Here is a 14,521-nt window from a genome sequence, read left to right on the forward strand (position 1 = left end):
TAAATATTTATAGGTAAAATAAACTTACTATATTTTCAAATGGTAGTAGTGTTTGTCCTAAACGGTGGTGGTGATGCTGTTTTTGTTTCTCTCTTTTTGTGAAGAGATGACACTTTTTTTTAATGTTGCTGGTGAAGTTGTATTAAACTGGGAAATTATAAATTAAATTGGATATTATTAATATGTTAAAACATAATAATTATTTTTGTTTTTTTTTTTTAAAAAAAATATCTCAGTAAAGGCATTATTATTATTATTATTATTATTATTATTATTATTATTATTATTATTATTATTATTATTATTATTATTATGGAAACGTGTGAACCCAACACTCAAATAAAAGTTTTAAGCCTTCTCTCTCTCTCTCTCCCACTCACTTTATTTTGGTTTTAAGATTTATAAAAGCCACTCTCTGGAGCCAACTATACCATGCCCTTAGAATTTCTTCCTTCCCAGCTTGGAAACCACCATACTATCAGCCATTTTCGTTTCTCAACAACCCCATTAATTTGAATGTTTCACACATTATATCAATCTTCTTTTGAAGCCCATAAATAATACATATATATATATATATATTTAAAGAAATCTGTACTGACTGTGTCACCAACCATCCCCTTCAATTACACAAATATGAAAACTGTATTTATTATAAAAATATCAGCTCTTATCAGTATATAAACCAGTCCCAGTTTCAAAGTCAGATTCTAAAGTTGTTTGTAGGTACTAAGTCTCAGAATAATTATTATATGATGTGGGAAAGGAGAAAAGGAGAAGCTTCCGTGACTTTAATTGTGGCTTTTGGTTTGTTCCAAACATGCTTTTCCGAAATCAACAGAGCAAGTTTTCCTAATGGCTTTGTTTTTGGTACGGCTTCCTCTGCTTTCCAGGTTAGTTTTTCTTCATATAGAAACTTTTGGGGCTTTCAGATCTTTTTCCCTTTTGGTTTAAACTAATAATATATGTGCATGGGCTGGTCTACCTCTATTCCATGTTATGAGATATATCTTTTCCGAGATCTTGTTTGTTTCCTGAGAAAAATACATTAAGACAAACATGCTATAAAAGTAATAACCACAGCCATTGGTTACTGTACCTGTACTGTCTAATCCTGTTCACCCGTGATTAGATTTAGATAGAAGCTCCAACAAATAAAAAACGACATCAAACTTTAACATAATCTAAATAAATAGAAGATAAACACAAGATTTCGTTCTTATTTAATTTCTGTATCGTTTTACAGATACATCAGAACATAACAGCATCGATCTATATAGAATAAAGAAAAAAATTGTTGAGATTGATAAAGTGAAGTAGGGGAGATGAAAAGTGGAACTATTTTTCGTTATTAAAAATATATATTATTTGAAAATAAAATAAATTATAGGCCATTAATATCATAGCATGGTGGTGTGTGCATTTCACATAAAATCGACCCGTTCGATAATTGGCGATTTTATGGATCACGTATCCGTGTTTTTAGTAACCCAAACGAACTATTCTCTTCGCTCACTTTTCTTATATTTATTATTTAATTTCCCAACCTGATTCATTAATTAATTATTATTTCGCCATTCTTCTAATAAATATTATATTTAACTTCCCAATTTTTTTTTGGTAAGTTATTTAACTTCCCAATTAATTATAATATTTTATGAAACTATTTATTATTTTGTTTTTGGTGGGGGAATGTGCGGAAATGTATAAAATGATTTAATTTTATTCTTCTTTCTGGAAACATGACAATTTTGTAACTCTGTCTCTAGTGGCCTTTTTTTTTTGCAAGACTACTAGAGGCCTTTGTAAACTTGTGTTTTGACCTTTTTTTTATTGGGAAATTTACACAGTTTACTGTGTTTTCCCATTTTTTTTCTTTTATACTGTTACACGCCCAAAATAACTTTTATACTTTTTTTTTTCTTATTTTCGAAATTAACTTTATATTGTTTTTTTTTTTTCCGGCTGCCAACAATTTTATGTTATTGTTTTTTTTTTTTTTTGATTGATTGGGACATGGACTCAATTATTTATTTAATTTTTTATTTTAATGGATGTAAAATTTATTATTTATTATTTTTAATATTTAATAATTATTATTTTTTGAGATAATTTAATAATTATTATTTTGATGAAAAGGTTGATGGGATGTGTCATAAAAGTGACATGTTTTACTTTTTCTTTTATTTAAATAAATTTAAAAATCACACCCCATGTCTCACTCTTTTTTTTTTATTTAAATAGATTTAAAAATCCCACTCCCATTTCTCACGATTCATCTTCTTCATCATCTTTATCTTCTAGCTTTTCACATAAATCTCACCCCCCATGTTCTAATATTCATCTTCTTCTTCAAGTTTTTTTTTTCTTCATCTTTACCGTTGTTTTAGTATTGTTCTACTGTTGTTTTTCATGATTTTTATTTTTTTTTCATGTTCAGTTCTTCTTCTTCATCTTCTTTTCTTTTCTTTTCTTTTTTTTTTTAAAAAAAATTTTTTTTTTTGAAGTTCTTAGTTATGTTTTTTTTTGAAAATATAAGAGTTAGTGTGGTTTTTTTTGTTCTAATTTTCTAGAACTTTTCCTGCAAATATAGTGCATTTAGTATTGAGGATGTGCACAACATAGTTAATTTTTGATCATTTTTTTCTTTTATTGTTTTTTTTTGTTTTAGTATTGTTTTAGTATTGTTTTACTGTTGTTTTTCATGATTTATTTATTTGATGCCGATTTCACTGCCCTTGCTCCATCTCGCTGGAATTAATAGGTATTTTCTGGGTGTTCTCGTGTTGTTGTGATGGTTATGTCTGTGAGTGTGGAAGATGGAGGCTATAAATACATTTCTTCTTCGTTCTCTTTGGCTATTTTTGTGGTTTTTTTCTTTTGGTTGTCCTATAAATATATTTGAGGAGCTCACTCACAAGAGAGTTTTGAGCTGTGTGTTTCTTTTATATTTTTCTAAGTAGTTATATTTGCTTCATTTGTTTTTGTGTTGTTTCAGTGTTGTTTTAGTAGTTTTTTTTTTTTTATAATTTTCTAGGAATAGACTTGCAAATATAGTTGATTTTGCATCTGGTGTTGAGGTTGTGCAGCAGATTATTTGTTTTTTTTAATCATTTTTTTCTTTTGTTTTGTTTGATTGTTTTAGTGTTGTTTTACCGTTGTTTTGCCATGATTATTTATTGACGTCGATTTTACTGCTTTTGTTTATTCTTGTCGGAATTAATGGTTATTTTCCGGTGTCCTGGTGTTGTTGTGGTGGTTATGTCTGTGATTGTCAAAGATGGAGGCCTCATACTTTTATTTTGGTATTGACAGTATAAAAGAAAAAAAAAAAAAGGGAGGACAGTATAAATGTTAATTCTGCCGTGGGAGTTGCCAAATAATGTAGCCCACATTCTTCCAAGTTAGTAATAGTAAAAAGTTTTTAGGCATTATCCACTGAGGACGTACTTGAAGTTTTTTATTTATTTATTTATTTTTTTACTGTATTTTGTTTCTTCACCGTTTACTTAATATAGTAATATATATAGTATTTTTCCTTTAAATATATATATATATAGTATTTTTTGTGCATTGAAAACTGTAATATTTTATTTTGGGAATATAAACATTGTTATGGAAAATAAGTTTCAAGTATATTCGTATCTATGTGTAGTGAAACAAATTAAATACATGGAAAAATCATATAGTTTGAATAGATACTTAAAAAGAGACTCAATTCATGATATACTTATAATTGGTGAAACCAAATAACGTCTCAAAAAGAGATATTGGCTTCATTTGTGTAAACTTTTTAAAATTTTTAATATTTGTTTGTGATAATCCTAATTTATGGAAGTAAATAAATTATAAGCTATAAGTACAAGTGAAAATAATATTGTAAAACGGAGCCATACTAAAACAAAATGTTGAAAAGTAATTAATCAAATTAATAATATTGCGTTGTCCCTTATCAATATAGAGAATTTTGTTTAGTTATTAAAGTTGCATGCCAAAATAAGGCACACATTAACACATAAGTGTTACATATAATTAATCAGTTATGTTTGGTATATTTTTATAATTTCATTAGTAGACACAACACAATGTTTGTCAGCGAAATTGTATAGCTAACAAGCTCGTCAATTATTTATTTATTTTTATTTTATTTTACAGTATGAAGGAGCAGTAAAAGAAGACGGCAGGGGGCCTTCGGTTTGGGACACTTTTTCACATAAATTTGGTAATATTTAATTCTTTTTTTACTTTGATTTTTAAAAGACCCCTCCCAGAAAACATAATCATTGTTTGAGGGAGTGATAAGGATGAAATTTTTGCATAATGCATATATAAAACTTCAAAGTATAGTTAACTAAAACATTTATTTTCAAATTCCGTTCAAAGAGAAAATATATCTATTTCAAATTATAGTATGATGATAAAATACAAAACTATGTATAAATAGTTGAGAAACTAGCTAAGACATTCTTAACAGGTGAAGCTTCCGTTAATATTATTTGACTCTTTCATTGTATAAATCTAATGGGTTGTATAGTATTTTATATTTTAAATAATATAAATTATTAGTAGACTCTATGCACGTGTCAAAGTGACACTACTACAAAAAGTCTGATTTGGGTAGTTTATAAAAATGATATACGAGTGAAATAACAAAAAATAATAATCCTGTTAAGTAATAAAACAGAAAAAATAAAAAAATAAAATAATTAAAAAACAGGATAAAAAATTATAAAAATATATACACAAAATAATTAAGTGTTACAAACTAAAAAAAAATTCACTAAAAATATAAGTAATATATTTATTATATAAATAAATATAGATAATTTTTTAATATATATAAATTTAATTAAATTGGATCGGTTTTTAATTAATTATTGAGATTGACATTTTATAACGAAATAGAATCTAATTTTTAATATCTAATTAAATTATAATTAAATATTTATTATTTTTTTTTATAAGATTGAATTGTATAATCAATACAATTCAATTGAATTAGATGTTGACCACTTTATAAGGGTGAGAGCGGATATCATATTTGAAAATTTGAGAGGATTTAGCATTGGAGGCGTCTCATAAGGTGAGACAACTCATAAGGTGAGACAGTATCATGTGAGTGTAGGGTTTGTAGAGTTTTATGTGAATATGGGTTGACCCATTTGTTATTTTTTTTTATTATTTTTTAACTTTTTGTTTAAATTGCATATATGTGTCAGTTATAAGTTGACGCAAATTTCCATATTTTTAACTGAATTAAATAAATTTTCAGCTGATGCAAAATTTTAAAGGTGACTAATTGCATCTATTTTTAAAGTTAATTTGGGTGTTGAGCAATGCAAATTGTACCTTTTTGTTAGTAGTGGGAAAGGGTGTAAAAAATAATCCATATTTCTCTTGTGGTAGAAATAGCAAATTAGAGTAACTCCAATCTAGCATCAAATTTAATACAACTCCCTTCCTTTTATCTCCAACACTATCTTTAACAGTTACACCAATTTAATTTGTAATTTTAGATTTTTTTATTTTAGTGCAGTAATTCTAATAATTCACGTCAAATATTCTACTAAATAAATATATTTTACTTAAAAAATCTCAAATTTTGTATTATTTATATTAATAACCCAAAATAATTAATTTATAATATATAATTATATCATGTCTACTAGTAAAAATTTAAAATTTTAAAATAATTTAATAAAATAAAATATTTATTAAATCAATTAAATATTACACATTTTTCTTTTTATTTTTTTTTGAAAAAATAATTATTGAAATTCAACAATTAATCCTAATGTGTGATTTTACAAATGAGCAAATAAAAATTATGCAAAAAAATAAAATAAAATAATAATTCTCACCAATAATATCAAATATCTCAAAAATATCAAAATTTTTTAAGTTCATATTACTAATATTTTGATATTCTTCATGGCTAAGATCCTTAAGTAATCAATTTGACTATTAGGGCATGTTTAGTACTCCGTACTGTATTGTAATGTGTTAGATTGTATTGTATTGTATTGATTGTATATTAATATTATTTTTTTTGAGAGAATATATTACCATTATTTAATACAATACTTTGTTAGGTATTGACTTGTTCATAGATTATTGTAGTGGTCAGGTCCCAAGTCCTGGATTTGGGTCCGGGGTTGGGTCCATTTAGATTGTATTATATTGTATTGATTGTATATTAGCATTATTTAATACAATATTATGTTTGGTATTGACTTGTATTAATAGATTATTGTAGTGGTCAGGTCCCAAGTCCTGGGTTCGGGTCTAGGGCTGGGTCCGTTTTCAGTTCGGGTTCGAGTCTGGTTCGGGTCGAGGTTCGAGTCTGGGTCTGGGTCCCGGGTCCTGGGTCGAAGATTGGGGTTGATCCCAGATCTTTTTTAGGTACTTGTCCGTTAAATGTTAAGTCATTATCCACATATCATTTTCTTATTAGTATATTTAAACTATTTTTTTAAGAAAAAAAATAAAAATTTAATGACTTGAACCAATTAAGATTGCCACGTAGTAATTTACTTAACACTTAGTAGATAGATACCTACAGATGTTCCAGAATTATAACTTAGGTATTATTAATGTCAAAAATTAAACTTAGGTATTTATTTACAATTGGGAGTTAAAGTTAAGCATTATTTATGCTGCAAATTACTCTAATACAATACAATATTTTATTCAAACATAGTGTTATTTATTATTTAATACAACAAAATCCTTATACGGCCTGCCAAACGTGCCTTTAAATTATTATTTTACTTAATTTTTATTTTCATTTATGGTTTTCATTTTAGTTTTATAACTTAATTAATGTTATGTTGTTTTTATTTTATTAGTATTAGTATTTTTTATTGTTATTTTGTATTTTTAAATATGTTAGTGTTTTAACTTAATTATTATTTTTGTGATAAATTTTAATTAGGTGACTAAAATGTAAGATTATATGTTAAGATAAAATAAAATAAGGGTGGAATACAAAAAAAAAAAAATAAATGTACACCAAATTGGTATAGATTCAAAATTTAATATTATTATGTAGAATGTGATGCACACCAATTTGGTGCATAATTTGGTGTGCTATTAAAGTAAAATGGTATAAAGATTCTACACAAATTTGATAAAACTATTACAGATGCTGTAATGCACTTATTCATACACTAAATATAGTGTATAGTAACAGTATATACCATATTTAGTGTCAACTGTAGTTGCACTATCATTATTTATTTTTATTTTATATAATTATTTTATTATTTTAAATAATGTTTAAATTTATATATATTTAGAAAATTTTATTGTGCACCTATAAAAGATTGTACCGATACACTCCTTAAATATTTCAGTTAGCAACAGAAAATTTTTTGTTCCATTTTCTTATAGTTATGTACGTTATAATTATTTAAAATTTTATGCAATTTTTTTAAAAACTAGAAAAAGGAATAACTTGGAAAAGCGAGGTTTAGACAGTTTTTCGCTTCCTACTTTTTTATTTTATTTTTTTTTATTTTATACGTGTGTTAAATAAATTATTTTAACACTACTTTCTATATTGTAAATTATTCTAAATTTCTTAGAGAATGTCTTAAATAACTACAACGTACGCGTCCGTAAAAAAAAATAAACTAACAACATTAGATGACCAGACAATAGGAGAGGCATTGCTGACTTATTTTTAGGAGAAGCACCATAAAAGCTCCATATATATTATAGTTTATATATTTTCTTACATATGAGTATTCAATAGTTACAATAAAAGTGTAACTATTTATAATCAGCTAAAACATATCACTAATAGGTAAAAATTTTATTTTTAGACTATTAATTATATAATTAAATAAATGAATATTTTAATTAAAATATTTAATAAAAACTTTTCAAAAATTAATATGTATAATTTTTTTTTTATTTTTTTATTTTAAAGAAATAAATCAAATTAAGTTATAGATAATTTATAAATTAATTTTAGTAAATTTTTAAATTAATCATAACTAATGACTAAATGTAACTATGATTACATATTTAATATAACTAGATATATGTTATAGTATTTTATTAAAAAATTAATATAATACTAAAAATATATATATTTTTTTGGTTTAAATTTTACTATTGTGATTGAAATGTTATAAGATAAAATAATATTATATTTTTTTATTCGTGCAACACTATATTTGGTGATAAATGGTTGGAGGTAGCCTTGGAACACTCCAAGTAACTGTTTCGGCATCTAAAGCGTGTTGCTCGTTTATCGGGTGAGCTTAAATATATAGTGACTATAAAATTAATACGTTTAGCTAAGGTATACATGGTGAGTTTATTAATCCATTTGATTCTGTTATTTTATTCTCTTTCTATATAAAATGTTATTTTATTACTTTTCTACTTTTTAGTCATTACATGACACATATATAATATTAGAGAATTTTATTATATACATCTCTTTAAAATAAGTACACCTATATAATTTTTTATTTATTTCGCTATTTAGTCCAATATTCTTTTATAATCGTATACATTATAATTGTTTAAGATATTTGATAAAATTTCAAAAAATTTGGAAAATTTAACACGTTGAAAACAAGATTTAATAAGTCTGTTACACGCGTGACTTTATTATTTTATATGCATGTGAAATAAATTGTAACATCAATTTTTATATTATAAATTATTTTAAATTTTTACAAAATATCTTAATTAACTATAACGTATACGATTATAAAAAATTAAACTAAAAAATTCTTATAGATACCGAAGTAGTTAGAAATTGCAATAGTACACCTATAATTTAGTAGAATGCATTGCAAAAATACCTTATAATATATATTATTTTAAGAAAATACAACACTAAAGATATCACTTTTGTCTTTATTGAGTCTCTACTTTTAGAGAGAAATTGTATCTAAAATTTTCTTGTACAACTATGTACATTATAGGGATGGTAGACATTTCTATCTCTTTTCAAAAAAATAAATTAATATAATTTATAGACAAAAACAAGATTTAAATATTCAGTTATGCACGTTCTAAAGGAAACAAGTAAACGCGCAATTAAATTTTTAGACTAAAAAGCATTTAAAATGTCACAAACATAGATTTTCCTATTGGTAGGGTATCAAAAAGTGATGTTCCAACTATCCTACTATAGTCATGTTTTAATATTTTATTGATAAATGTTATTCAAAATATATTACTTAAATGATGTATGTAAAATATAAAGAAACTGTAATTGTAAAAATGAATGGCAAAATAAATAAAATATGTTTTGGGTGAGAAGCTGATTTTGACACAGATTTTATGAATAGCTTACCCATGTTAATTAAATATTTAGCCAAAAGAATTTCCTTAATTTTTTTTTGAAAGGGGAGTTTCCTTAAGTTTTCTTACATAAAATAATATCATTAAATTTCTGACATATATAAAAATATTAATAATAAATTCTATTTCCTAAAAAATAAGTACATAATAAATTCTACACCGTATTTTCCCTAAATAGACAATATGTAATTTCGTTCAGATTCAACTTTCTCTAATTGATTGGTTAAAAACTCTTATTTATTTTAGTTATATAATACTCGACACTGAGCCTGTCACATATATGTCATCACTCTGTTTTTAAGTGAACAATAGAGATTTGTTAAAAAAGTAAAGTAAAAAAAATGAACTGTACGTTGAGATCTATTACTTGATAAAGTGAAAAATTTGGTGTCGATTAACACCAAATATCATTTATATTTTGTGTGTGGATATTGGATAATGATACACTGTCACAATAATAAATTTTGTTTACATTTTTGTGACAGGTAAGATAACTGATGGGAGTAACGCCGATGTTGCTGTTGATCAGTACCACCATTATAATGTATGTTTTTTTTTTTTTTTGAAAGGGATGTAAGTTGACATCTTAATCCATATATTTGTTTCAGGTGTTATTAATAATTAATACACTCATTTTGTATTTTCATTAAATTACTAATATTTATTTTCTGTTTAACAGGAAGATGTACAACTAATGAAGAACATGGGAATGGATGCTTATAGGTTTTCAATAAGCTGGTCTAGGATTTTTCCCAGTAATAAGCTTTCTCTTTCTATCTCTCCCTCTCACACACTCAACATACAAATATTTTGACTGATTATTTACTGTGTATATATGATCAGATGGAAGTGGCCAAATTAATCAGGCAGGAGTGGATCATTATAACAAACTCATTGATGCTTTACTCGCCAAAGGTTTGAAGTTTGTAAAGCTATTGTGTATGATTTCATATATTCTCAATTATATTAATTAAAATTCAATATATCTATGCATGAAGCAGCCTTGTACGTTAGTATAACTAAGTTGATTTTGATCAGGAATTGAACCTTATGTGACCCTTTACCATTGGGACCTTCCTCAAGCCTTGGATGACAAATACAGGGGATGGCTAGACCGTCAGATCATGTAATAGTACTCTTCTCCATTTCTATATATATATATATATATATATATATATTAAAAAAAAAAAAAAGACTTTGATTTTGAATATTTTGTAATAAATTATGTGATGATGACAGCCAAGACTTTGTGAATTTTGCTGAGACATGCTTTGAGAAATTCGGAGACAGAGTGAAGCACTGGATCACATTCAATGAGCCACACACATTCTCCATACAAGGATATGATGTTGGTTTGCAGGCACCAGGGCGTTGTTCTATCATTCTCCACCTCTTCTGCAGGGCTGGAAACTCTGCCACCGAGCCTTACATTGTTGCTCATAACGTTCTCCTCTCTCATGCCACTGTTGTTGATATTTACAGGAAAAACTACAAGGTATTTTAATATATATATATTTATAACAACACCATTCTAATAATATATAAGTTTTAGTAACCAACCCCTTTGACATGCTTATTTGCAGTCTAAACAGAAGGGCTGCATTGGGATATCTCTAGATGTTATGTGGTATGAACCGGCATCAAACTCCACAGCAGATGTTGAAGCCACTAATAGAGCCCAAGATTTTCAGCTTGGCTGGTAATAATTATTCAAATTTCAAAGCTACTCCTACATTTTAATTTCGCATTATATAAACTTGATTGTCATTTGTTGTAATAATAAGTGCAGGTTCCTTGATCCATTGATATTTGGGGATTATCCAAAGTCAATGAGAGAGAGGGTGAGAAACAGACTGCCAGTATTTACGAAATCGGAGGCTTCACTAGTAAAAGGGTCATTGGATTTTGTGGGAATTAATCACTACACTACTTATTACGGTTCCAAAAGTTCACTTGCCACAATACTTAACGATACTCTCGCAGACTCTGGCGCACTAACAGTTCGTAAGTAAAACATGTTGAATGAATCTTTCTCTTTGAAATCTCATTGGATTGGTTTTGTAACTCTAGTCATTATTTATTTCCCCATCTTTTTCAGCATTCAAAGGTTTAAATGCTATTGGAGACAAGGTGAACAATCTATTCAACTATTTCTTTTCATCTTATTATTTTATAACCGTTGCTTAGACTATTCGAAATTCAGGGCCAAGTTTGGAACATTTTTAATTGATTAAACACTAAACGCACATACTATAACTATATACTTAAATATTCATATATATGCAGGCGAACTCTATATGGTTGTACATTGTACCTGAAGGCATGAGAAAATTAATGGTTTATATCAAAGAAAAATATGGAAATCCTCCAGTCATTATAACTGAGAATGGTAATTAATTTTTACAGTTTTATTTTTCCTTTTTTAAATTTTGTTGCTTTTCCACTCTTAATAAAGATTTTAAATGTTTAATCTTTTTCTTCTTACAGGAATGGATGACCCAAATGACTCGGGTATTCCCATTAAACAAGCTTTGAAGGATGATAAAAGGATCAAGTACCATAATGACTATTTAACAAATTTGCTAGCTGCTATCAAGTATGTATATGTAATTAATATATAAGGCGCGTTATTTCTTATTTCTCATGTAGAGTTCTAAATAAAGAGATACATTTAATGATTTTGTTATCTGTTAAAATGCAGAGAGGATGGGTGCAACGTAAAAGGGTATTTTGTATGGTCTTTGCTGGATAATTGGGAGTGGGCTGCTGGATACACATCTAGATTTGGTCTATATTTTGTTGATTACAAAGACAAGCTCAAGAGATACCCAAAGAATTCTGTTCAATGGTTCACCAACTTTTTAACTTAGTTGATGCTACTATATATAATTACCTCGATTGTACCAGAGTTTCTTTATTAATAGATGATCCATTGCTTTCTCAGAAATAATAATAATAATAATAATAATAATAAAGGGTGTACAATTAGTTCTTTTCTTCAAAAGGATAAATAAATAAATAGAATTCATAAAATGTTTGCTTTTTATTGGCCAAATTCTCTCTATTATAATCAGTACCCAAATCAACAACAAAGTATCCCAGGAATAAAACTGGTAATGGCCATCTAGTCGGTTACCGAATTGAGAAAAACAATGACTATCGTTTTATTTATTAACTAATATATAAATAGCTCTTCACGAGCGATTATTTGTTATTAGAATAAATTATATAGTGAAAATAAAAATATAAGTCAGAGCAGAGCAGAAACATAATAATCGCTGAAAAGAGTTGCTATACGAAATATAAAATAATGAAATTGAAATGAATTAACAATAAAAGATTCTACCTGAGTTGCGAACAATGTCGATTTCTTTAAGACGTTTTGCGGCTCTGCCCGAAATGTACACGACAGTCTAGCAATTGCTACGATGTTCCCAGGATAAAACAGCTTCAGTATACGATATGTTCTGCACCGAACGACATCGTTCGATTACACCCTAAATTATTGCTCTGAGAAAATCGTAAGGAAGAAGAAAAAAAAAATTGTTGTAGAAAGGATGTATTCTTCCGTTGTTCTGATACGACTTATATAGAGAAGTCGATCTAAGATTAATCGGTAAGAAAATGGTAATAAATAAATAATAAATTTTTATTTAATTAAATAATTTTGCTTTAAAAAATTAAGTGACACCTCACCCGCCAAACCGGCTCGGTCGGACGGCGGTGGCGCGCGTGTGGTGGTCCAGTGTGTGAGTCCTCACCCATGCGCAAAAATTGGGTACCCCTTGGGCCCAAACCCAAATCTCAAACTTGCACATTATATACACTTCTAATGAAGTGTTTCTATCCCATGTGGGACTCCATTAACTCACACACTTCACTTTTCATTTTTATACAATTCACAAAGTTCCAACAATCCCCCACTTGAAATTTTTTAAAAATATTTTCTCGAGCAATAACAGACAACTATAAGACACTGCTTAAGCAAAGATATCTTTCGATTTGAATCTTGCGTAGTGAATACGATTTAGATTTTACTAGAGTGACTCGAAGTCTTGAACTCTATCTCTAATATCGTACCACACACTAATCTTTCAAGAATGTATTCAAACAAACCTGTGCGTTAATGGCCATGCACGTCTATCCCAGTATAGTGAACGCTCTAGAAATTTTGCCCCAAATTCTATAGGAAGCGGCCCCACTCCCACATTCACATAGGTGAGTCTATCAAGAGTACTCCTGTAGCTCGGTACTCCACTCCCCATAAAGTATATATCTCTTTACTTCATGACTTCATGCTTCTCATATAATAATAGCATGATCATGTTGGAAATTATTTTACCAGGATCTTAGATCTACTCACAAGTATGTTGATTAACACCCTAAATATGAACTTCTAAAACGATTATAAATTAAACACATATAGAGTATGAGAAACCTTACATTGGGTGCAGCGGAATAAAATGTCTCCTTCCGTTCAGATCTCTAACCCTTGTATCCTTTCTGTCGCAGAGTATTATCAAGATCTGAACCTGGATCTCTTTCTCTCCTTCCTTTAGTGTTGAATCTCCTTCTTGTTGAATGTCTTTCTTCACGATCTTCCTCACTATGATTGAGATATCACTTGCTGTGTGTGGGCACTACTCTATCACTAAGAGGTTCGAAATTATTCAAGGAAGAAGAAGAGGGTGAAGGTGGCGGCTAGGTTTAGAGAGAGAAGGCTCAGGTTTTTCTCTGAAGGAAACAAGATGTGAAAGTTGTATTTTTCCTGAAGCCTTCACTATCTATATATAGCATACCACATAGGGTTAGGTTTGAATTATTTGGCATTAAAATAATAAAAATATCAGATGATAAACCCTATTAAAGTGGCCGGCCATGGCATTATGGATTTGGGCCTCACTTTTGCAATTTTGCAGTTTTATCATTTCTGCATCTCATTTTTTCAAAAACGCCAATTTTCAAATTCAACCTTTTAAATGCCAATTCTAACTATTTAATAACTATAAATAATTATTAAATAATATTGTCATTTATCATATTTATTAATTGAACCATACAAAGTATCTTAATTAACAAATATGCCCTAAATACTCTTTCTTCACAATTTCGCCCTTACTTAGTGAAAAATTCACAAATAGACATAGTCTAATTTGAGAATTATAATTGATTAATCAAGACCAATTAAATGAGT

General features: G+C 27.7%; 1 protein-coding gene across 1 annotated transcript; it reads left to right on the forward strand.

Moving 5' to 3' along the window:
• The first annotated feature begins 314 nt into the window (after window positions 1–314).
• On the forward strand, window positions 315–12,360 carry LOC115700520 (beta-glucosidase 40). Its single transcript, XM_030628068.2, has 13 exons — window positions 315–893; window positions 4,156–4,222; window positions 9,813–9,871; window positions 10,007–10,082; window positions 10,171–10,242; window positions 10,366–10,453; window positions 10,567–10,822; window positions 10,911–11,026; window positions 11,117–11,331; window positions 11,426–11,457; window positions 11,614–11,716; window positions 11,815–11,923; window positions 12,029–12,360. Exons 1-13 carry the CDS (start codon window positions 753–755, stop codon window positions 12,195–12,197), a joined length of 1,503 nt encoding a protein of 500 aa, XP_030483928.2. The 5' UTR covers window positions 315–752; the 3' UTR covers window positions 12,198–12,360.
• Window positions 12,361–14,521: the final 2,161 nt, after the last annotated feature.

The sequence above is a fragment of the Cannabis sativa genome, chromosome 8 (assembly GCF_029168945.1).
Source record: "Cannabis sativa cultivar Pink pepper isolate KNU-18-1 chromosome 8, ASM2916894v1, whole genome shotgun sequence".
NCBI classification, from domain to species: Eukaryota; Viridiplantae; Streptophyta; class Magnoliopsida; order Rosales; family Cannabaceae; genus Cannabis; species Cannabis sativa.